The 26,996-nt window shown below is 34.7% G+C and overlaps 1 protein-coding gene across 2 annotated transcripts in view; it reads left to right on the top strand.

Moving 5' to 3' along the window:
• Positions 1 to 26,996, top strand: part of Gpm6a (glycoprotein M6A) — a 354,712-nt gene that overhangs the window by 288,733 nt on the left and 38,983 nt on the right. For both annotated transcript variants that reach the window (XM_008847147.3, XM_008847146.1), the window contains exon 2: positions 23,400 to 23,592. In XM_008847147.3, the coding sequence (XP_008845369.1) occupies positions 23,400 to 23,592 (193 nt within the window). The remainder of the gene's footprint in view (positions 1 to 23,399; positions 23,593 to 26,996) is intronic.

Raw genomic sequence — 26,996 nt, 5'->3', positions numbered from 1 at the left:
ACCAAAGATTAAAGGGGCCAATATAATTTCTTAAGAGTCCATATGCATAGCTAAAGCCTACATAATAAACAACAATGCCAGACAGGTGACACCTTCTTTTGAGGTGTTGGCCAGGGTGGCCAAAGGGACTCCCAGATAGTAACCCTGCGTAGAACTGGAAAAATGAACAGCAGACCTCAATCTTATCTAAAGGAATATTGACCCCTGATTACTGCTAGATGAGGAACAGCTGACCTTTCTAAAACAAAAAAATATTTTATTAATTATTTTTATGTATATGAGTGTATTGCCTGCATGTATGTGAGTGCACCTGTGTCATGCAATGCTGCAGAGATCAGAAGAGGGCTTCAGATTCCCCTGGAACTGGAGTTAAGGATGGTTCGTAGCCACCATGTAGGTGCTGGGAATCGAACCTGGGTCCTCTGCAAGGGCAGTCAGTGCTCTTAACCGCGGAGCCATCTCTCCAGCCCCTGAAATTGTTTTAGATACTTTACAAAAACACAATGGGAAGTTTTTATAATTGTATTTTAATAGACACAAATTAATTACTGACAAAGAGACTTTATATGATTGGCTAATGAGTTTTCTGATCAATTAACTATTAGACCAAAATTCATAGCAAGACAGGTTACATTAGTTAAACAGTTTCCCCATAGAGTATGAAATGCTCTGAGAAATGAAATATTTAATTTAAAAGGCCAGAAATTTTCTTATTTCTCTGCTTCTTCATAGATTTGTGACTATAAGTTGAGGATAGTTCATGAACAGGCAAGATGAATTTGGTATTTTCTTGTTAATCATCTATGAAATTAAGAGTTGTATTTCATGTCTTGTAAATAAATAATTCTTTGACAACATGAATCACAGATTTTCAATAAATTATCTTTCAGTTAGACTAAGGGAAAAACATCACCTAGTACTGTGTTCCTTTGTTTTGGATAATACAGTATTAGAAAGTTTCTATTTAACTGTTTTTCTTTGGAGCACTGAAATGAGGAGTGTGAAAGATTGTTTATCTCACATAAAATTAAGCTAGCATCTTCTATTCTAACACTTGATCTTCCCATAATGTTTTAGTGTTTCATTTGTAAGAACAAAATCTAAACTCAATTCTAGAATATGGGTAGCTATCATGGAATGAAGATTAAATAATCCTCCAAGACCGTTGTCTTAGTAAACTAGCAATTTAAATATACAGATTCCAAAATACATTTCAGACTATAAACACAAAAATGCTAATTGGGTTGTATTTTTCTTTTATTTGCTATCCTATAGGGCTACCACTTCAGGGAAAGAGAAATACAGTTCTTATAGTTTTCAGAAGATTTTAGCAGAATCTTAATTTAGATACAGAGAGATAAAATGAGTGAACTAAGGATACACTATTGCTTGAAAAAACTCAATTTTATCTTAGTTGCATTAGGGAAAATATGGGATATTTGCAAATTATGATGTGATATATGAAGATAAATTTAACATTGTCTATGAACACTTTGCTAGAAAAGTGCATTGTTTTCAGTTATGTGTTTCATGCTGGAAAACCTAATCATCACTTGGAGATTTACAGCTAATCTAGTGAAGTGCAAGCCGTTTATTTCATCTAAATAATGAACGTAGAAAATAAATGTCAACTTATTTTGTATATTGACTCCAAACTTTAGATGATCCCCAGAGATGGAGAGATGGATGGCTCAGAGGTTAAGAGCACTGGTTGCTCTTGCAGAGGACGTGGGTTCAATTCCCAGCACCCACATGGCGACTAATAACTATCCCTAACTCCAGTTCCAGGAGGTCTGACCCCCTCTTCTGACCGCTGTGGGCATTGCACGACATGGGTACACACACACATGCAGGCAACACACCCCTATACACAAAGCAAACAATAATAAATAAAATTTTAAAACTTTAGACTATCCCCATATGGCAAAAGTGCATAAATTAATTTTGAATTAGGAGTTTGATCATTTCAGTATAGATAATAGTGAGATGGAGAACAAAAATATACTAATACAATACTTCATTTGTATAATAAAACCTAGCACGACACATTAAATATATTATTGAAATGTGTTATTAAGCAGATTATGCACTTTATTATTTAAACCACTTTCTTAATTATACATTAATTGTTTTGGCAAAATATCTGACAAAACAATTTGACGAAGGGTTTGTTTTGGCTCATGATTTGAGTGGATTCAGACCCCCATGGCAGAGAAGGCATGCTGGTGGGAGCATGAACTAGCTGGTCCCTTTGTGTCCATGTCAGATAGAGATTAACTCAGCTGGTTTCCTCCTTTTCCCCTTTTTTATTCGGACTGACATGTCAGACTATGAGATGTGTCACCCACATTCAGGGTGGGTATTTCTCTTCAGTTAAACCTCCCTGGAAATATCCTCACAGACATGACAGAGGTGTCCTAGGTGACTCTAAATACCATTAAGTTGACAATTAAAATCAACCACCATAACAATGTTTCAATTTTCTGCAAATTTAGATAATTTATTTATATCTCATAGTTATAGTCTATGATCAAGGCATTGTGTTTGGAATATATTGAGGCATATTTCATGGTTGTTAATCATTTTAATGATCTTTTTCATATATACATATATATATATATATCTTTCTCCTAACATATTTTTATTTTCTAAAAGCTTTCCTCAAACAAAATCTCTTAATAGATCCCCAGATAACATCAGCACCTGGCACAGATGAGTGAGAGGAGATCAACAGCCCCGAAGTCTGGGCCAAATGAGGAAAGCGGGTGTGCCTGAGTGTGGCACATTCTAATTAAAAGGAATAGGCTGATGGTGGGCAGACAAAACACTGCTATAGACGAAGTCTAATCCAAATTTAACTCCAAGAGTTTAGCTTTAAAATCCTACTTAAGCATAAAATGCTATCAGATAAGGAGAAAGAAAGAAGTAATGAAAATGTAATAATGATACAAGTCCCATATTTTCTAATAATAATGTATGTTTCTCCTGTTCACTCAATTCTATTCTTGTTAATTTTGTCACTATTACCCTACAAGCAAAACATGGGAGCCTATTTGATTCCTTCATTTCCAGCCATTTTTCCCATCATTATTATCTCTAAACTCATTTCTGTATTTCTTCTACAGCCATTGACTTAGACCATGTCTTCAGTACTCTGCAGTATATATCTTAAATTTTAAATGTTGCGTAGTTATAATGTTTTATATCTCCAGTTCTATTTTCTTCCAGCATACTTTGTACTAACCACATAAATTAGCACCCTCATTTATGACATCCGTTCAACAGCTTGCAGTGACTCCCAAGTGCACACGAGATAATTAGGAAACTCAAATGATGCAGAAGGTGCTTGTTCCACGTTTGGTCAGATTGCTTTTCCTTTGCCCCCGTTAACAAATACATGCATTACATTCTTCATCCAGTGCCTTCTGCTTGAATATATCAATTAAGTTACCTTTGCCCAGTATATCCTATCATCATTTTCTTCAATTACTTAAATCCTACAAGCCTCAATCCCAAATCCTAATTCATATTAAATTTCCCAATATTTGTATATTGGAAAATATAACATACTTTGTGATTATTCTAGTGCTTGAAAGGAAGGTATATTTTTCTACTTGTAGGAAGTGTATGTTCTATTTTGTGTTATTATTTGATTATTATGTTACATTTACTGCTTCTTGAATAGCCAATCTCCCATGGAAAGAGATAAATTAAAATTTTTCTAGTATCAGGGACTGGAGAAATGGCTCAATTGTTGAGAGCACTGGCTGCTATTGCAGAGGGCCCAGGATCAGTTCACAGCACACACGTGGCGGCTAACAGTGTTTGGTAACTCCAGTTCCAGGGGTTCCAATGCCCTCTTCTGACCTCCGTGGATATTGCATGACATGTGTGCACTTACCTACATGCAGGCAATACATTCACACACATAAAATAAAAATAATAAATAAAATATTTTTAAAAAGAAAAAGTTTGTCTACTATTAATATTTTCCTATTTTATTTAAAATTTTCTGTAATTTTGACTATTAGCTCTATTCCTTTGAAGCATACAGTATTTACAATTTATGTTTTAATTATTAATAACCACATCTGATATTACAAGGCATACTTTTTCAAGACATATTTAATAGACTTTTTCTTCTCCACTGGATTAAAAAACTACTGATAATTATACGTGTTTTTTTTTTCCATGTTTGCTGCATTTGGGCAAGTAGGAATGTTTACAGTGAACATGCCCTTGAAAGAACTACCCCAGACATTTATAAGCTAGGATTTACTTTAGTACAGTCAAATTCAAAATATAATTGCAGGCGATTGCTATAGCATGTATATAAAATTTAGCTATTAGTAGAGTTGTTAAATTCTGTTTGCTAAACTGTTTTCATTCATGCCAGAACCAGTAATTAATGAAAAAGGTAGACTTCTAAAACCAAGTATGAGAACAAATAAACTGCTTACCAGACAAGTGACACTTGAGAACTCAGGTTCCACAGTTTTGTGATTTCTAATCACACTTTCACTTTAAATAATTTCCCTATTTTATAAAATTTACTAAAATACTTTCTGAGACTAGACTTGACTTTTGAATCAAATTATTTAATAACTACTAAGTTAAGGAATACCAATTATTTAAAATTTTATGAGAACATTTGGAATTTTTCATAGCCATTCATTTCGTAAAAAAAGATAGTGTGCTGCCAACATCCCTGACCACAAACAGAATGGAGACTAAAAAGTGTCAAGAAAGAAAAAGTGTATATACTAAATATTTATCAATTTTTCACCACTGAGTAGAACTTCATTGTGTAGATATAATACATGTTCATTATGTATTCAATTGAGGGACATTCAGGTTTTTCCGTTTCTTAGCTATTGTGAAAAGAGTAGCAACAAAAATTGATGTACAAACATCTCTACAGTAGGATGAGTCCTTTGGGTATATGCCAAGGAGTGTATAACTGGATCATATGGTAGATTCATTGAGGTAGATGCGGATGGATGGGGGAGGGGGTATAAAGATGATTAAGATGTTTTGTATGAAATGCACAAAATTTCAATAAAAAATAGAGAAAATTATATACGTTTTTACCCTTCCATTATAAATACTCCATTTCTAATACTTGTGTTTTTTCATTGTATATTTTAATTGAATTTTGTGCATTTCATACAATGCATCTTAATCATATTTAGGCTTCCTTCCATATGTACACCCCATAGCCCACCACAAGATTTCATGCATTGTCATAGAGGATAAAGCCTATTGAGTCAAGTTTACATCTCCAGTTGTCCCTTGCTGTGAGTTCATCCACTGTAGCCCATTCATGCTATTTAGTAACACCTTGTATATTTAAGTTGTTATCATGCATTTGAATTACTGTTTCACATTTTTGAAGTCTGCTCCTTGATAGATGTATAACATTTAAAAGGTTATATGTTACCAAAATGATGCACAGCAGACGTAGTAGATGAATGTGGCAGCCTCCTTAATTCTCTTTCTCGCCTAGAGAAGGTCTAACTTGAGGGCAATGGATACTTCTTGAAGACAGTAGACTTGAAGGGAATGCATTTATTCTGTTCTCTGGAAGTATTTTCTCCCTACATCACCATAAATGTGACTTTGTGGTCTTCTAAGCACTTTCTTGTTACTTGAAAAGCATTCTGGAGAAATAGAAATTTTCTGTTTTCTCCTTATATTGTCCAGAATACAGTGTTCAGTTAGAAACCTCAAGTGGAGAATTAAGTCCATCCACTTTTCTTAAATATTAAAAATATACATACAGAAAGGAACTTTCAGAGATTGTTTTTAGTCCATTTGGATCATTACCAGATATACAGAGACTTACAGACTTGCCCAGTAACAAAAAGGTTCTTAAGTAGATCCACTGCCTCTGGCTCTTACAATCTTTCTTTCCCTTTGGCAAGATGATCCGAGTTTTGGTAGGAGGGGTGTGATATAGATATTCCACTTAGGGCTGAGAATGTCACAGCATCTAATTCTCTGCTTTTGACCAGTCAGGGGTCTCCTTGTTAATCAGTATCTACTACTGTGGTGATTTGAATGAGGTAGCCCCCATAGGCTCATGTATTGCATACTTGATCAGTTGAGGAGCATTAGGAAGTATGACTTTGCTGGCGAAAGCAGGTCATTAAGAGTGGGCTTTAAGAGGTCATAGCCTCATTCCACTTCCATTATCTCCCTCTTTGCTTCCTGTGCCTGCTTGGAGATGTGAGTATTCCGCTTTCTGCTCCAGCTGTCTCCTGCCTTGCTTCCCTGACATGGCAGACTCATCCTGCTGAAACTATAAGCCAAATAAACTCTGTATTCTACAAGTTGCCCTGTTCATGGAGGTTTCTCACAGCAACAGAAAATTAATACAACTACTAAAAGGTGTTTCTCTAATGAAGGTCGAGTGCTGCACTCATCTATTGGTATAGCAATAAGTCATTAAAAGGGGGTTTAATACTATGTCCATTTAGCAGAATAATAGTAATAGGTTTTCTCCTAAGCCTACAACCTGTCTAGATGCATATTCTTTGCCATGATAACGATGCCAATATGGGTTTCATCTTGTGGAGCAGGCCTTACATCTGATCAAAAAGTATTTGTATACTCTGATAACATTCATGCCACTATTGCACCAGTGAATGTATCTGCCATGCCTGTCATTATTGAAGCTTGACCAGTTCAGATTGATGAGATTGATGATTACTTTTCTCCTTCAGTAGGGTGCATAGCACCTTTCAACACTATGAAAGCTATCCAGTGGGAATGAAGCTTTCAGATCAATACCAGCTTTATTTCTCCCTTTTCAATGACTCAACCTTGTACTGCCTTCAGAATCGGGGTCTACTATCAAGTTCTGGAAGGTAACCAAGAGTAATGGCAATAGCCAGTAATGTTTGTGGGTCTGTGGGTCACTCATCCCCTTGACCAACAATTCCAAAAGAGGAAACCCATTCCTGGCACTGAACTTTTTATTTGCTATCCTATGGTGTCTATTAGTTACTCCCCGTTATAGGGTAACTTCATTTAAATTATTTTTATATATTTATGTATGTATATATTTTAGAAACTTTCTACAGTAGAACATTTTTATTCTACTTCTTCTAAAGGCCTTTAGTGTTAGTTATCCCTCCCCACACTTCCTTCTCTGTCTTATCCTCCTATTCCCCATCCCATTTAAACATTCTTGGTCCAATATTTTGCTGTCCCTCTTTATATCACTGCATTATATCTCCCATTCTCTTTGAACACTCTAACTCAAAGCCCCTTAACTATTTCCAGACCTCCATGGGCTTACCAAATGAAACACACATATAAAAAGGTTCGAAGGTAAGATCCACATATGAGAGAAAACATGTGACATTTGTTTTATGTACATATATATATATATATGTATGTATATATATTCCTTGTATAACTATGCAGCAGCAAGAAGAGGTCTCATTTAGAATTTCATTGTAATACTAAACCATTAGAAATTCTATGAATCTCTTCCTTGAATAACATCCATGATGATCATTTAAAATTATTTATTTATTTATTTATTATTTTTATTTTATGTGTATGAGTTTTGGGCCTGAATGCATGCAAATGTACACATGACATGCAGTGCCCAAGGAGGTCAGAAGAGTGTGTCAGATCCCCTGGAACTGGAGTTACAGGCAGTTGTTAGCTGCTATGCATGTGCTGGGAATGAAGCTCCAGTCCTCTGCAAGGACAACCAGTGCTCTTAACCACTGACTTACATCTCCAAACCCCCACAATAATTGTTTTAAAAGTATTGCTACTTTAATGCTATACAAAATTATATATATATATATGACACTGTACATTGCTTAATTTTATAAATTATTGTGCATATTATCACATTTGAAAATAAAAATTGACAAAAAATTATCAGATCATTGGAGTACATTTTTTGCTGTCTTTAGTAATTATTTTGTTTCAGTTACTCTTTCCAAGTAGTTTTAACATGAGCATTATCAGAATGAGTTGGACACAATTAGTCATTTAAATTATATAAGAATCTAAAGTTTATCATACATGGCATTTCATGTTAACAGATTTTCCCTGAGAACACAGAACATGATCTTCCATTTGTTAATTTCACAAAACTTTCATAGAATAAGCTGTCTTTGAGAACTACCTAATCCAGAACCGTCCAATTGTTTCGAGGAAAACACACTAATGTGTTTGCACAGCAGTTGTAAAAATAACAAAAACAGTCCTACAGCCCTCAAAACTTCGCAGTGATGTTTTTAAATTCAAATTTCCTTTTTCTTTTCATTAAAAACAGAAGAAAAAATACTAAAGAAGTCTAAGTGACTTCTCATTGTTGATGGAAGGAAGCACACAGCACAGTCAGTCCTGCTGCTTTCTGTGAGGTCTTTTATTGTATTTCACTGTAAACAGCTCCTGGCCAAATACAGAAATTACCATTCTTAAAATACAAAATACAGTTTTAAGGTTTCTATTCTATTGAGGTGGCATTGATCCTAATATATTTTAAGGTGACACGTTGACAGACATTTTAATGTAGGAAGCTGACCTTTTCCTATACATAAGACCAAAGGAAAAATAGTAAAACAAACGCTTAGAGGTAGTCAGTGCTTTCTGTGTTCATAAAACAAATCGTTTGAAAATTTTCTTATATAAAGGTATATAAAACCTGATTTCTGATCTCAGGAGCTGACTATAAGTCAAATCAAAATATAAGACCAATTTATATAAGTCTATCTATTAGAGGTTATAAGGATTGAATATTTTTCAATATTCTTCTTTTTCATATATTTCATGGGCATTCTTCTGCCAGTTTTGCAGCAATTCTTGTTATTCACCACTAGCAGAGGTGAGTGGCAGGAACTGAAAATGAGCTTTGTGTGTATTCATGAAATTCTGGGGATTACCAACTCAAAATGAAAAGATTTATGTGAAGAGCAGGGTTTCATCCATAGGCTGAGCTCTTAAGGATATGCCCTGTGGTGAACAGAATAAGAAACAGCTACGAGGAATGTTTGGCTGTGCCGTTTTGTGGTCACAGGCGGCCTTGTAGTCCTCTCATCTAAACCTTCCCTTTTCAGCCCACACTGTCAGAAGGTCATGTGGAATATGATCAAAAGAAATGAAAAACATCAAATATTGGGGGTATGGGATAAATTAGGGGTGAAATTGCTATAATAAAGAAGAGCACATCTGTGTTTTGTGCTCCCCATATTAATTCAGATTATAATAGAAGCAACAAAATCATAAGCAGATGCTTGACTCAGATAAAACCAACATTTTCTCCAAAATTTAAAAAGATAATGTAATGGGTATTTTGAACTATTTCCCGGCCCTTTGGAGAACAAAGCATATATACCATATATACAGTGATAGCTTCTTTAGTCAAAGAGGAATGGAGGGAATTTAAGAGAAAGAACAAAAATATTATTCCACTGAATTGAGAATGCACTGTAGCTTTTTAGAGGCTCAGATGCCTAAGAAAAGACAGTGTTTGCCACAGTGATATTTCTGCCGTGAAGGGCTGCCATCTACCCTCTGTTTCCAAATGTGCATTATATAATTTTCAGGCTTTCTGAGGAAGCACTTCAGAACCAAGGAGATGAACTCTCCTCTTAACAAATTGGAACAATTTCTAATTGTTACAAAACAATTATAACATAGTCATTTTGAATGTCCTGCTAATATTGTCATAAAACAACATAATGATTATCAGGCAACAGCTTATTCTCTATTCCACATATATTTGAAAACATAGCTTTAAAATTTCCCTTATACTCAATTATAGTATATTGTAATAATTATGAAATTAAGCAAATTAGCCATTTGTTTTCTTGAAAAAAATAATGTATTTATTATTATATTTTATGTGTATGAGTGCATTGCCTGCTTGTATATAAGTGCACTTGTGTCATGCAATGCTTGTGGAGATCAGAAGTGGGCATCGAATACTCTTGGAAGTGGAGTTAAAAGCAGTTGTTTTAGCCACCATGTGGGTGCTAGGAACCAAACCCAGGTCCTTTGCTAGAGCACCCAGTGTTTATAACCACTGAGACATCTCTCCCATCTCTGAAAAGAATTATCTTTTAAATTTGGAATAAATGTATAAATTCAGAGTCAAGATTATATTAAAACATTTTATTTGAGAAAAAATGGTTAGATCCTCAAACACTGTAGTGCTACATTAAAGCAACACACTTTCTATAAGTAACTCATACATCTAAAAGGTAATTTAGTGGTTTTGTTTGGTTTGGTTTGGTTTTTTGAGACAAGGTCTCCCTAGCTCCTGCTGTCCTGGAACTTACTATGTAGACCAGGCTTGCCTCCATCTCACAGTGATCCACCTGACTCTGCCTCCTGAGTGCTGGGATTAAAGGCATGTGTCACCATGCCCAGTTAGTATTTTTAATTTATGATATTTAATTTTAATTTTTTTCACAACTTTAATTCATATTGAGGAATTATTTTGTAGTCCTTTAAACTATTAGATTTTAATTTTGCATCTTATTTTTAAGAATGTCTTCAAATTCTTGTTATATTTTAAATACACCTCAAGTTTTCACTCTTATTGTGCTCCCAAATGCACTTTGTATAGGTTCAACTGGAGCCTGGTCAACCTACAAAGAGTCTCACCCTTTAAAAGATATGGACTCTACCCCTCCCATCAGCATCCTTTGCAATACTTCCCGCCAGTACTGTTGGGAGCTTCTGTACCTATTTCCTCAAGTGTATGCTGAGGTTTTTGTCTAGCTTGACCTTTGGTGGGATTTGTGCATGCTGTCACCATTGCTGAGAGTTCATATGATACTCCAGTTTTTTATTAAATAATTTACATTTGATCGTGTAATGCAATATATTTATCTATGATCCCAACTTACCTATTAATACAGAACTTTAGAAGAAAACTGATCCAAAAATTTGGTCTCTCTCTCTCTCTCTCTCTCTCTCTCTCTCTCTCTCTCTCTCTCGTGTTATGCCTTAAACAATGACCAATTATTTTAACAATTTGATTTTTAAAACATATTTCTTTGAATATTAGTTTTAAATTTTTTATGTCTTTTGTTGTTTAAAAGTAACTGTGGGGGATGGAGAGATGGCTCAGCGGTTAAGAACACTGATTTTTCTTGCAGAAGACCCAGGTTCAAAACCCAGCACCCACATTGCAGCTAACAACTGTCCATAACTCCAGTTCCTGGGGACCCGCCAGTCTCTTCTGTCCTCCGCAGGCATTGCATGACACGGGCATTGCACTTACCAACACGCAGGCAATACACACATACACATAAAATAAAAATGATAAATAAAATATGGGGAAGAAAAGTAACATTGTGGAACCTGCAAGCTCACTCAACTTAGAAGCACCTACTTCTGGGTCTGCTAGACCTGGACCCATATGGTAAAAGGACAGAATTAACTCCCACAAGCTATCCAATAACCTCTGTAGTCTTCCTAGCATACACACACACACACACACACACACACACACACACCTAAATAAATAAGTAAATAAATGTAATAAAAATTTCCAATAACAATGTGAAATACAGATTAAGATGTTTGTCCTTGAGTTAAATTATGCACAATGACTGCTTACCACACTGAAAAATTTTCACTATTATAATGGTTGGACCATCTTGTGCACAGGACAACTATAAATTAGTTTTACAATATATGCTTCATCATATAGACAAGAAGTGTGAAGTATTTTAATTAATGCAGCATATGTCAAAATCTTCTATAGGATCATTGTTATCAATAGATTTTGCCAACATTCTAAGCTGCCTTAGGAAAATCATATCTCAAAAATTTCTTACATGATTAGTCATATACATGTAAATGTATAGAAATGGCATGTCAGTCCATTGCTTCTCTACTATATTATATAAATTTGTTCAAAGGAGGATTTTATGTATCTGTGGAGACTTGCCATTGGGAGGCATACTATAGAAAAAATTGATAACTTAAAAATTAGCTGTTATTAGTAAATAATGAGTTATAAGATATATCGTGATCAAGGAAAGTCTAACTTATTAACAATGAATGCAAGTTTTCTGCTAGAATTTTTTGACATAAGATCAGCTTTTGTGAACAATAAAAGTGATTCTGTCAAGGGAAGAGACAGGATGGAATCTAACTCTAGCAGCACATGAGGAGACGAGCCAAGGAAAAGGAAACAGAATGAGGGGCAATGTTTCTATTCAGAGTGTTAAAACGTGACCTGTGTAGTTGGTGTGTACTGAGCCAAGTGGCTCAGTATGGGAGTTGATACTGGAGTGATCTCTAACAGCAATCTAGTGCATGGAGAGTATGCTGATAACTGTAGTGGAAAGACTAGGAGAGATTTTAAGCTGTCAAAGAATGACATGTTCCCATTTTAAATAACACCTCTCACTGTTGAATTGGTGTTGTGTGAGATCAGATAAAGAACATTTATACCTAGATAGACATATCTGTGTCCAGGAGACATCCCAATAAGACATTATTCTGGAGCAATATTTAGAAATGATTTCAAAAATCATGTACAGTTTTATTGAACACTATGAAATATATTTCCCAACACTGTCGATTTTGTAAATAATAAGCTTAGTTTTAAAAAGAGTGTTTTTATTTTAATTTTTGTGCAGAGTCATACTAAAAATCTTCACTGTTGTTTAATTATCAAAGCTGAATTTTGAAGGCAAATGTATTCAAAACAGGAAAATAGGTTTAAATACTAATAAACATGATATCACATGGAAATATTTTATCTCCAATTTTTCTCCTATAAATTTAAGGTAACATTATAAGAAAGATTTTTAATATCCCCTGGACCTACCTGAAATCACTCTTTATAAGTTAAGTGATCTAAAATAGTCATGAGGTAAATAAATAAAAAATAGTATTTTAACTGAACAATCATTGCCAAAGTTTCTCATCTTAGGTCCCAAAGTAAAACACTACCATGATTCGCCAATCTGTGTGCAGGGTGGACATGGTTTGAGCCTAATGACTATTTTTGTGTCTGTCCTAGTTGTTTTATAAAAAATTTCAATTGATTAATCTTTTAAATAAATATTAATGACCAAATATTATTTATTATTATGTATAATATTATATATTATTATGTATTATTATGTATAATATTACATATTATTATGTAATATACTATTATAGGAATTGAGCATAAAGATATTAACAAAATAGAACTTCTTGACCTCATGGCTTTTACAAATCAATAGGCAAAGGCAAAGTAAGATAAATAGTATATTGAATCATGAGTATTGTAGAGAAAAGGAAGCAAAGTCTGGAGCAGAGAATTTGAAATGAATAAGCTTGTACAAGGTTAAAGGTTAAATTGTTGAGGTTGCACATTCAACAATCTGTTCCATCAAGGGCTGGAGTCAATTACTTTGAGATTTCCAAGTCTGAATCCAGATGCCCATGTCTCCTTTGACAATTCATGTGGCCTAGTTTTGCCCTGCAATTTCTGAGCTTAGTCTAAGAAGATTGTAAACTTTTTTCCCTTTCGGAACTATGACTGTGTTGTAACTCCTCTACTATACCCCACCACATTGCAAGATTGCACAAACTCCCATTTGGGAAGGTTACATGAAGTAGGAAGACCTCAGATATGCTAAACATTCAGGCTCAGATGTTATACATAGAATGAAGACTCTATCTTATACATCAAGCTTAATCTCATTAATTCACATTAACAAAGGTCCATATACCCTCTAGCACAATGGCAAGCATGATCACAAAAGAAACCTGCCCCACCGAGTCCAGGAAACCCAAGAAAATGTGAGACATAATAATAAATTGTTTTTATAAAGCTAATTCATATTTCGGAGAACTTGTTAGGCAGTAATTTGCATCTGAGCAAATAATCAAATTTGAAAATGTATGGAATGAGCAATATTTTGAGCAAATGCCTCAAAATTGTGAGGGAGAAAACCATACAGAAGTTTAGGAGACTTACATAAAAAGTGTATTCATTGCAAGGGAAGATGAGACTTTTAACTGTATCTTTAGCTATATGAACAGAAAATTTGTGATTTTCAAAAACATTACATGTATTTAAAAGTCAGATCAGAGTTATGGTGCTCTAATTATTTTCCTACCAAGACTTGCCTTGGTTTTTTTATTTTTTTTTTTTTTTTTTTTTTTTTTTTTCACACAGAGGCATGTCTCCACCTGATTGTTTCTTTACCCTGGGGGCTTATTTATCACAGCTAGAAGAGTATGCTTCTAATCATTATTGAAGCAAATTAGCTTTTCTGCCTTGGGGAAACAACCTTAATTAATCAAAACATCTTGCTAAGTCATGTTGACCAGCACAGAATGTTCTATAATTTGTAATATAATTCTAATAAACTACCTGTATCTTAAATATTAATCTTATAAGGATTTCCAAAAATATCTTTTTCTTAAAGATGGATAATAAATAGGCTTTCACACACATTTCAGTACCTAACCCTTAATATTCATCTGAAAAACTGTCTGTACATAACTACAGCTTACTCATAAATAGCTGTGGATCATCCACCAGTCAGTACACTGGGAATCTTGGCAATGCTTCTGTGGCATGGAAGTGTTAATGAAAAAATTCAGTGGCATATATTCAGTAGTTATAAACTGTTTATTATACTCAACAATTTATTCACGTTTCTTGTAGTAATATCTTATTAATCACAGGACTTCATACATCCCTTAGTTCATAGACTCCTCTTAAAGCATCTTTACACTGAATACAATTTTATATGATGCTGGAGGGTATCCATATGCTGCCACACTGATACATCAGAATCAGCTGAAGCACTTGATAAAAATAGGTGATGTTCTCAGTAGAGGACTGGGATTTCTAGTTTTGACATTATCCCTGATTATTTTGATATGTAACTCCAAAATTAAAAAGGAAAAACAATGCCTCCAAACTCTGCAGACACTTGAAAGATACGTCTTTTAAAATTATATATGCATTTAAGCACAGTATTGCAGCAATGACTAAAATATTCACTTTGAAAACCTGTTATTGGAGTATGCTATTTTTTTGAGACAGGGTCTCTCTATAGCCCCAGCTATCATGAAACTCGTTATCTAGACCAGGCTGGTCTGGATTTCACAGAAATACACCTGCCCCCTGCCTCTCAAGTCCTGGGATTAAAGGCATGCACCACCATGCCTAGCCGCATATGCTATCTTTTCCAGTTTATGTTTTCTATTACATTTTTGTAGACTTCATACAATACATTTAAATCATATTTAGACTTCCCCTATCTGCAACTCACATAGCCTGGCAGTAACAATACACATTTTTCAATAATATCTTAAAATATCAAAATGGCCTCAACTCTCCAGTCAAAAGACACAGACTAGTTGAACAGATTAAAAGACAAAATCTGGCCTGGAGAGTTGGCCCAGCGGTTAAGAGCACTGACTGCTCTTACAGAGGACCCGGGTTCGATTCCCAGCACCCACATAGCGGCTACAAAGCATCCTTAACTCCAGTTTTAGGGGATTCCAAAGCCCTTTTCTGACCTCCGCGGCATTGCACAACATGGATGCACTCATATACATGCAGGAAATACACTCATACACATAAAATTTAAAATAATAATAATAAGTAAGTAAGTAAATAAATAACCAAATCCATCTATTTGTTGTCTGCAAGAAACTCATCTCACCTTCAAGGATAGGCACTACCTTATGGTGAAAGGATGGAAAGAATTTTTCAAACACATAGCAATGAGTTTTTACTTTTTAATGTCATGTGCAAATGTGGTGATGGGAGACTGTCAACATACTCAAATATTGACTTCCATACCTGATTTACACCAGGAAACATTTTTTTTAATGTTAACAAAGACAACGTTATTGATCTTTTAATTATTTGAGCTATATCCTAGTATCCTATAAAATACGGATTTCAGTGTTCCAAATTATAGTCATTAGAAAACATACATTCTAAAAATCAAGTAATTGTTTGCTAAGCTCTTCCAACTACAAATAGTACTTCATAAGTTTTATTTTGAAATATTATCATTTAAATTCCAATTATGCTATACTTTGTAAGATGAAGCTATGAATCTACTATTATTTCAATACTTTTAAATTTTAAGCTTTTGTTCTATTTTTCTATTGCTAAAGAATATTATGATCACAGGATTTCAGAATAAAACTAATAACACATATTTGATAGAATGTTTTTGGAAATTTCTGCAAAGGCACTAAATTTTTCTATTTCTCATTGCTACATAGGAATAAGCAGAGTAGAAGTCACACTTTTAATAACTTCTACATATAAAGTATGTAAGAGTAATGGATACTTAAGAAAACATTTACTACCTATTGAAATAGCTAATCAGCATCCATGCTGATAGGCCAGGCAAAAAATTATCAAGTGAGCATATGAAATAAGCTTCTTACAATCAGGTCTTGATATAATTATTCCTTCATTCCTACCCAAGGGCTATGTTTTCATGTATAATATGATAAGTGAAAGTCATACGAGATCCACTAATATTAATATTTCCCCAGACAGCTATAGAACCCAAGGCTAAGTTGGAAACTGAGGTGACATTATTAAAAAGATCTGCAGGATGTAAAGTTTCATTAATATTTTAGGATATTTTTAATGATGAGAATTTCATACACTGTATTTGATGTTATTCAGACCGTCTTCTCCTTCTCCACCCCACCTACCACCCTACCGCAGATTGCATGTCCTCTATTATTGTGTGTTTTTTTTTAAGGCCTACCACATCTAATCTATGTGTGATGCCTCATAGGTTGACTAGACTCATTATTATTTTTGTTGTTCTCACACTTTACTTTGGAAAACAAGCCATGTAGGCAAAACCATGGAAAGAATCATGAAAGCTCAAGCCCTAAGAAACAACTTAACAATGGGTTACATGGCAGCAAAGAAGTACTTGAAGGTAAACCCTGAGCACTTCATTATTGAGACCCCAAGACTCACTTACATTTTAACTTTAGATGATAACCTCTCCGTTCCCTTTTCTGAAGATGATGTTATGTAAGGCACTTATTGATGACTGAGATTTGTCTACTACCTAAAGTGATTTCTGGAGTCCTCCTTTATTAATCTGAAGAATCTTTACAGCAACATAACCCACCATCAAGCCTTGAGCCCTCTTGGTATTGGCAGGACTTGAGGGCAGCACCAGAGAATGGATTTCAAAACGTTGAGTAGGCAGTCATCAAAGGGATGCTTGATGAGCCCTGCCTATCTTGAGGCTAATGTTCTCCAACTCTAGGAAACTGCTTTGTACTAATTACATTATATATTTCCAACCTCTGTCTTCACCTTCTTCACCCTTGTTAATGATGAACCTCACATTTGGTCATGAAAGTTGATCTTTCTTATTTAATCTCCTAAAATGCTTATCTTTTTTCCTGTAATTTCCATCTTTGTCTTAGTGTTCACTTAGATATACATTTTCTTTATCTTTATGCTTCTGTTAAAAGGAAAGGTTCTGCTGTCATGCTATTTAATACATCTTTACAGATTTCAAATATTTCTACAAATTTCACCTCATTGATATTGCAGATGAAAAGAAAGGAGCATAAGTTTATTTTGCCAGATGATGTAAAACCATGTTAGAGAATTCAAAACAAGAGACTTTTTTTTGGTCTTTTTGTCACAGCATTTCCCTGTAGCTCCAGCTGGCCTGGAACTCATTTACAACTGGCTGACCTTTAACTCACAGAGGTCCACCTTATCTCTGCCTCCCAAGTGCTGGGATTAACGGCGCACGCCATCATGCCTAGTTTAACAAGAGACCCCTTTTAAATCAATGGTAAGTTAATGATAAAACATGGTGTCTTCTTTCATATCAGAAATATGAAAAGATGCCTTTTCTCTTTTTATTTCACTTTAATAAATAACAATAAAATGATAAAAGAAAATGTACAAATAATGAAACAGTAGAAATAACACTCAAAATTTTCATAGATGGTATGATTATCTGCAATAATCTGAAATTTCAAAATAAATCACAGAATCTAGAAAAGAATTTCCAAATTTATTCATATAAAATAAATATAAAATGCCAATCAGAATCTCAATAAGTAAATTTATGTAGTCAAACTATTTTCTAAACATTATACAGTACAGTAAGTGTGCAATAAAAAACTCATGTCACACATGAGAAAAATCAATAAGTTGGAGAGGTTTCCTCTATACCATAAATCAAGACAATAATATTATTGGTGTGATGTGATGATATGATGCAATCTGGCTGGTATATGATAGAGAGTGGCACTGGCAAGGGGAGAGACAAAGACAGAACAGGAAAGATGGCCCATAACCAGAACACCTAATCATGTCCAAGGTGACATTTGTCAATTACAGAAAGAAACAACTCCTTAGGAAATGATACGAGGGATATTTCAATCAATGAATACATTTTCAGTCTGTTGTCAAGCTCACTTTTCAACGTATTTTCCAAGATCCACAAGTTTGCTGGTCAGCACTGCTGTGTGGCTTCCTTTCACTTTTACCTTTTTATCATTTAACTTCTTTCCCCAGTTTTCAGTTTTTAAAACTTATTGTAGACAAGGGCTTGTGCTCGTTTGCCAGTATTTAAGTAGACATAAAATTTTGCAGAAAGAGATAAACATATTTCCTTTAAAATATAGCTATATCATAGGAGTTCCTCTTTTCCTTGAAATTTTTATATTGGAGCAAGTAAATCTATAACCTCACAATATTTGGAAATTGCTAATGTTATAGAGAGTGTATTAAAAATATAGTCTTATAATTCTCTTAATATTTTTTCCATCTTAAACCTGACAATATAGCTTGATTTCACTTGAGATGGTATGCCCAGAAACTGGAGATAACACATGCTATTTTGTGCACATATGGCAATAGCATGCAAATTCTCTGTCAATATTTGAACCTTGGCTTTATGTTAAAGAATTAAAAGACCCTGTCCTCATAATATCCAGTATTAAAAATGTTTCCTGTACAAAGTGATCTTTTTTGTTTTTATAGAAACTTTTCTCAAGAAATCTATTTCCTCTGAAGCCAGAACTCTACTTACTATGCTTCATTAATATTCATTCAATAGAATGTTTTTGCACTTTCAGTTCAGTAAAAGCCTGATGATGAGGGACAGCAGCACCCTCAGCCTTAAAGAGTGATTATTGGGAGTGCATCCTGGCCCAGGGTCACAGTTGCCATGGTGACGCTGCTGCTCTGCCAAGGCTGTTTCTCACTGTGGGTGGAAAGAAGCTCCCCTGCCAGCAACTATGTGGGATTCTGGCAGCTGGAGAGAAAGCTGAAATGATGTGCCGCATCTCCTTATGGGCGTTCAGAGAGACTTCTTTAAAATGCAATAGGCGACTCAACTCAGACTCATAGGAGAATAAGGTTGATTAGGAAGTAGTCCATGACAAGTGCACTATGTCTCCAATGAGACACAGGATTTTAATTTGAGCAGAAGTTTTGCAGAGGTTCAGCACTTGAATTGAATTTTTCTACCCTGACCAGGGAGTTATGGAAGCTTACAGAAGTTTGTATTTGTCAACAAAGATAACATGATTCAAAATACCTTAAGAAGGAAGTAAAGGATATATTTCAATTAATTTGGAGAGCTTAAACTAATTTGTAAATGTGTATTAACTCATATCTGTCAACCTTAGTTTTCTCTGGCATTGGAATTAACTTCATACTTTCCTAAATTTGAAAGCTTCTGTTCAATTAAACTGATCATTAGTGCTCCAGTCTATGAGCACATGATTTCTTCTTTGGGAGATGGAATCTAGCACATAGGCTAATATTGATCATATACATCACATTAGGAAAAATGTAAACTCTGCACTGGAAATCAAATTAACTAGAAGTCCTAAGTGACAGTTCAGGTGATGACTTATTCTTTTATTCTCATTGTTCCTAAGTTACTTGCATTCTGATTGAAGTTTTACTCACAAATTCTATGATCTAGAATATAGCAAAGGTAACTGTATTCAGTATTTAGAGTCTTCTCGTGTATCTGTACTTCTGTTCTGAGGATTGTGTTGAACATATCCATCTGGTCTGAACATTTCAAGGTGTCTACAGTAGAAATTTCCACCACTGTATCACATATTTTGAGAATAAAAAAGAAGAGCAACTGCAGAGAACTGGGACTTGAAGCCAGAGAACATTTGATGTACCTCAAAAATTAAAGAAAATTCTTCTGTTTGGGGCTAATTTCACTTGTTTCCCTTTTAACTGTAAATAATCACTGAGCTGGGGCTTTTAAAACATTGAAAATTTGCTGCCACCCTGTTAGTCTCTACCCCAGACTGTACTGTGCTTGATGACATTCACGAACTATCCACACTGGTCTCAGCCATCTGGTGGTGAAATTTTTTCCCTACTATATGAAGTTTCAAGCTCTTCTAACCTTTTTTACTTCCCCCATTGCATGTGTGCATGTGTGGGGTGTGTGTGTGTTTCTCTGTGTGTGTGTCTCTGTGTGTGTGGTGTGTGTGTGTGTCTCTCTCTCTCTGTGGTGTGTGTGTTTCTCCTCTCTCTCTCTCTCTCTCTCTCTCTCTCTCTCTCTCTCTCTCTCGGGTGTGTGTGTGTGTGTTTGTGTGTGTGTGTGTGCATGCACACACACACATGCCTGTGTGTTGTCTGTGTGTCTCAAAGGAATGTTCAGGAAACGATTTTGCTCTCACAAGCAACAGCAACAAAAGTGGGGAAGTATTCAGACTTCTTTTAAAATTCCTCCAAGGCAGATGAATGTGGCTGTAATTCTCAAGGCCAGTTTAATGAGCAATATCAAAACAGTAGACTAGCTCATTCCCCAAACAAAAATCATCACTTCACAGAGGAACCCTGCAATTATCACATGTCTCATATGTCACTACATAGGCAGTTATGTGTATATGCATATAGATTGCATATAGATTGAGAATCTGTAAACCCAAATACTGAAATCTGAAATCCAAAATATTCCCAAATATGAAACTTAAAAATCTTTGGTTTTTTGAGATTTTCATAATATATATTTCGATCATATTCACATCCCTCTCCCAACCACCCATGACTTTATGTTCTCTATTATCACGTTTCTGTTTAAAAAGCCTATTGGGTCTAATTCTTGTCCCTCAAATGCTTTTTGGTGTGGAAACTGGTCAACCCACAATTCATTACACCCTTAAAGAAAACTCATTCTCCCTCTCTCAATAGCTATCAATTGCTATCTTCATCTAGGGCCAGGGCTTCTTACCTACCTTCCATATCCATATAGGAATTTAATTAATTTTTCACTTATTTTATATGCATGAGTCCTGCATGTACGTAGGTATACCACATGCATGCAATGCCTGCAGAGGCCAGAAAAGAGTGTCAGATCCCCTGGAACTTGAGTTACAGATGGCTGTTATCTGCCTTATGAGTGCTGGGAACTGAACCCAGGTCTTCTGCAAGAGCGGCCAGTGTTCTTATCCCCTGAGCCATCTCTCCAGCACCATCCCCTCATGCAAGAATTTTGACTGACTTGGACTCACACAGGTCTTGTGCATGCTGTCACAAACACTGTGGGTTCATGTGTGCAACTGCCCTATTGTGTCCAGACAACAAGTTTTCCTTATATTCATCTACCACCTCCAGATGTTGCAGAGTTTCTGCCCCCTCTTCTGTAATTATTCTTGAGCTCTGGGAGATGAAGGTGTGATATAGGTGTCACATTCTCTGCATCTTGACCAATTGCAGTCTCTGTTTTCATTGTCATCTGCTCCAAAAAGAAACTTCTCTGGTGAGAGTTGAGATATGTACTAATCTGTGGGTATAACAATAAGTCATTAAGGAGTCATTAAAGAGCTATGTCTGTTTTAAAAAATAATACTATTATGTTCACACCTATGGCCTGTGACCTGTGTAGCCACAGGTTTTTTGGCCTCAATAACAGTACCATGTATGGGCTCCATTTTGCGCCCTGATATGGTGCTGCATAACCTCACATGACAGAACAGAATTAGAATGCAGACATACTGAAAACATTGTATAAAATTACCTTCAGGTCATGTATATAAGGTATATGTGGAACAAATTAATTTCATGTTGAGATATCAGTCCCATCATCAAGCTGTCTGTTTATATGCAGGTATTTCAAATTAAAAAAAAAAAAACCTGTTAAACAGGAGGCTTCCACATTTCAAACTAAATGGGATTGGTCAAGAGTTTCCAAAAGGAGGAATGATGGGAAAATCTCTAGAATAAAAACAGGAGGAAGTAAAGGTGAAAGTGTAAGATCTTCGGAGGCTTACTTAGGCATCAATGTGCTTACCCTGTCTGAACAGTGAATAGCACATCGTATTTCATAAGTAGCTCTTACTACAGAACCTATACATTTAAGATTTTCTAGTTAATTTAATTGAATACATCTAAAACTCAACAAGAAAATTTTGACATTGCATTTGAACATTAACAACTATGTTTGTCTAATATCTCAGGCTATGTGCACTCTTTAAATAAAGGCTTAAATGATGAAACTTCAAAAGCCAAAAGGGACTATGTTCAAAAGCTTTTGACCACCATGTGGAAGGACAATAATACTTCATGTTAGTAATGATTAGATTAAGACTAATGATGGCAATTTATTTACTCTCTGTCAGGCAGGCACTCTTTTGTTTTTGTTTTTACCTATTAGCTCATTTAATCCCCACAATAATTTTATGAGGGTAATTCTCTTATTTTACACATTATAAGATTAGAAGAATAAATCCATTAGAAATCATAATGATGAGATCAAAATATTATTCTGGCTATTTTCTCTTTTCTACTGTGCCAATGTGTTGTTTACTTTTAAACCAATGCTATAAATACATTTTTCATTATGAGTCACTACATAAAAAACATACATATATAGACTCAAACTTAATTTCCCAATTTCTTTAATTCATGGAATGTGTTCAAATATTGTCTATTTCTTTCTTTCCTCTTTTAAGATTACCAGGTCAAAATTTAGCAGATTGACTTACAATGCACTAAAAGGCTTGAAATCTTGGTTTGTAAAATACAAAACTAGTTCGAAGGATTAGACAATATCTGAAACAAAACACAAACTCTAAAAGCAATAAATTCAGGAAAGAATGATCCACGTGCATGATGGAGTCTATAAGAGGAGGCTGAGGTAGAAAGGAAGGGCTTCTGTGAGTTTGGAGTAGAAGAGGAAATCATCTGCATATATCATCTCCCTGACTGGGAAGGATGGGTTGTAAAGATGTATTTCATCCTTATTCTCTCCAGGGCCCACTAGGACTAGATTTAACCTGGCTCACCTGAGATCATCTATCAATATAAATGTTATATCCCAAAGTACTGAGACAATAAAAACCTTTTCTTAAGATGAACAAATAGCACAGATTTTCACTATTTTTCTGTTGATCTTCTGCAGGTTGTTTTGAATGCTGTATCAAATGCCTGGGAGGTATTCCCTATGCTTCTCTGATTGCCACCATCCTGCTCTATGCGGGTGTTGCCCTGTTCTGTGGCTGCGGTCATGAAGCACTTTCTGGAACCGTCAACATTCTGCAAACCTACTTTGAAATGGCAAGAACTGCTGGAGATACACTGGATGTTTTCACCATGTAAGTCATTCTAGAATTGTATCTTTCAGAGAGTGCATATGTTATTGACATTCCTATTTTTGAATAAAGAGATGTCTAGAGTTAAGTGAGTACACGCTGACTGAAAAAAAAAAATCTTCATAGGGCAAAAGCAATTCAGAAAAGCATTAACCTTTCAATCAATACAAAGCACTTAGCGTAGAATAAGAGGCCAAATTAATAGAGGTTTAATCTAGGCTTTGACATGATGGTTTATACAAAATTAAATTACTGTTAAACAGAAAATTTATTTTAGTCTTGTTCTTCAAATTTGAATATGAACTCTTCTCACAAAATAGTAAAAAGAATAGAGGAAAGAGGCAGATATCAATCTCGGCTCTGTTGTTAATCCAAGAAATTCATAAAAATTATGAGCTCTGACATTAACATGGATATGATATCATCTGACATTCTTTGCCTCATAGAAATAATGTAAATATTGTGAAAGGTGCTTATGATCTACTATAATAGAATACTTAAATATTGAGCAGCTTTTCTGAAAATACAAATTATGTTTCTCTACCCCTTTAATGGAGACTACTGGAATACAAGATTATGATGATGTTGAAACAGTATTTGGGGAACATAATTCAAGTAATCTGGAAGTAATATTTGTTGTTCTAGTTTCAATCATTCATTGTTCAGTATTGCAGAGCACAAGTGTTTGGGATTTAATTACAGGAGAGTTCATTTCCAAATAAATTGTTAATTCTGATCATCTACTGGTAGATTTCATAGTCACGGATAGAAAATAACAGATTTTATTTCCTTATCCAAATAATTTGTAATAAGAACCATTTGTTTTTATTAGCCCTGAAATTTCTTGCATTTATTTCTTGCTGCTCCATATTACATGTTAGAATTTTTCATGGTCTTTATTTTAGCTTTCTAAAGACCCAAATGGTCTTAATGCCTATTTACTTTTTGTGATGGCAAATGATTTAGACTTACAAGTCTTAATGATCAGCTGGATAGTTATGGTAGCCTTGACTTTTACTTATATCTTTCCAAATGTATTCAATTGTGATTATGATTTATCCAGAGAAGTTCTTATGATCTTGGTGTAATAATTACTCTTTGACAGAAGACAGCTGTTCTCTGAGAACAATATCAAAAGTATACACTGCTGCTAAATTTCTTTATACTTCATCAGCTGCATGCAGGTTTTTTTCAATGAGATTTTTAAATAAATTGTGTTAATTATTATGCCCGATTATGTCCATTCAGTTTAATAATTCTCGGTGGAAAGGAAGAGAATAGAGTTACACATTTCTGTCAAGAAATGGTAGAAATGATTTTAGCTAGGCTGACTAGACGCCAGTGGATAAACTTGCACCCAGGGATATCTCGGTACAAAAGCATGACTGGCAAGACTCTAATATATGTGATAGAATGCATGAAATTAAATAGGGGGCAACTATGGGGAATGCAGATGGGGAGGGTTTCTTAATATGGCTAAGATCTAGTGTATGAAATGTACAAAAAATTAATAAAAATATACATAAAAATGAAATGATTTTTCTACTCTGAGGGGTGGAGGGCATGTTCTTCCAAAACTAGATACTCAGCAGAAATTTTAAGAAAAAGAAATTTAGAATTTATATTTTATCTAAGGTATATTGGAATTTTAAACATTGAGAAATGCCAATAAATAAACAAGAGATATAAGAAAGAAAGCCTACAAACCCTCCACATATAATGATTAGCAAATCCTTAATTACTGAAGCAGTGAAGGTAGCCAAGACTTGTGGTGTAGATCTGTAATCTCAGCTACTCATGAGGCTAAGGAAAGTAAATCTCCATTCACATACTTCCTGGGCTACAGATCAAATTCAAGGCAAGTCTGGGAACATTAATGTGACTGTGTTTTAATATTTAAAGTAAAAGGTGAACTTGGGATATAGCTCGGTGCTAAAGCACTTGTCTAGTGTATATGAGGCTCCCAGTTCAATCCCCAGTACTGAAATAAAGGAAATTGTTATAAAAATATACAACATATCTGAAGTGTCAACGTCCCCAACCATGCAAATGAACACTTACCAGCAAGTTAAAAGTTGTCTGTTTCCTATTGCACCATTATTTCACAAGTTCATTCTAAAATTAGTATTGTCTGCTTAATTGGATAATAAATATTTATGTCTCTAGTGAGTTATCAATTGTCATTAAATTAACATACACATAATACCAAAAGTCAATAACTATCATCCCTTTGAATTTAAATTGAATGAATCATTCTCTTCAATGATAACTCATATTCATCTTTTGGGATGTAATTAAGCCATTTGAAAATCTGGGTTATTGCTAGTTAGTTTGAAAAGAGTTTTAGCAAGATGATTTCATGGATATATTTTAATGTGATAAAACTGACATTTTCTTTTTAGTTATATCTCAGCCTTCCCTGGACAAAATATGTTCTCACAGTTCATTATTTTAAGCTACCACAGATGTCCTTGAAATCTACAGCTTCTCTATATTTAGGTTATGTTCAAATAGCTAAATTTAGTTATAAAATATGAAGTTTTTAAGGAGTCATAAGCTTAATAAGGGACTATATATGTTAACAATAAATTATAAAGCAATGTGTTGAATATTTGAACAACAGGCTTAAATACATGACAGAGTTTAGAAGACAGACTATAGATTATATACTTTATTTTGTAGTTTTACATGTCATCTGTTACATGAGAAATTAAATGTGACATCAATAAAGTATCTTTGGAATAGAAAGAATAGTATTTTAATTAGAAAAAAATCCAAATTATTTCTCTTTTCATAGTTCAAATTCCTTAAATTACTTATATAGGCCCCATGGGGTTTCCAAATGGATTAAATCCCTTTCACTGCCAAGAAACCACCTAGGAAAAGATGGGGGGGGGTTGGAAAACTAGTATGGTTAGTGCTGATTGGTAAGTTCCTAAATTAGGTAGATAAAGTAAATATTTAGATTTGGTAGATCTCACTATGCCTGTGGCTGCTCACAGGCATATCAGGGGACTGGAAAAGGTAAAAGAGGAAGAACGACTGTCAAATACAAAACATAAGCAGTGGAGAGTGACTGGTCTTCTTGCAGGTGATATTTCTTGCTTGGAAATAAATTGTTTGGATAAGTATGTGTAGGAAATGACTGTAAACAAAGTATTTGTGAAGCAGGGAGAAAGCATTCCCTAGAGGGTTCTTAGTCTCCTTCATAATAGAATTTAAGAATGGACCCAAAAAGAAGCTTTAGGACAATATTATTAGAATTTTAAGGAAAATCCTCAGGGCAGGCCAGCTAGTAATCTTGGCAGTTGCTTTGAGGAGGAGAGTGGAAGTGAAAAAGAAAGAAAGCCATGAAGCCATGCGGGTTTAGAACCTGCGTGGAGGTCAGACCAGTTGCTGACTAGCAG

The sequence above is a fragment of the Nannospalax galili genome, unplaced genomic scaffold, assembly GCF_000622305.1.
Source record: "Nannospalax galili isolate Female #2095 unplaced genomic scaffold, S.galili_v1.0 scaffold461, whole genome shotgun sequence".
NCBI lineage: Eukaryota > Metazoa > Chordata > Mammalia > Rodentia > Spalacidae > Nannospalax > Nannospalax galili.
This window is presented reverse-complemented; position numbering and strand designations above follow the sequence as displayed.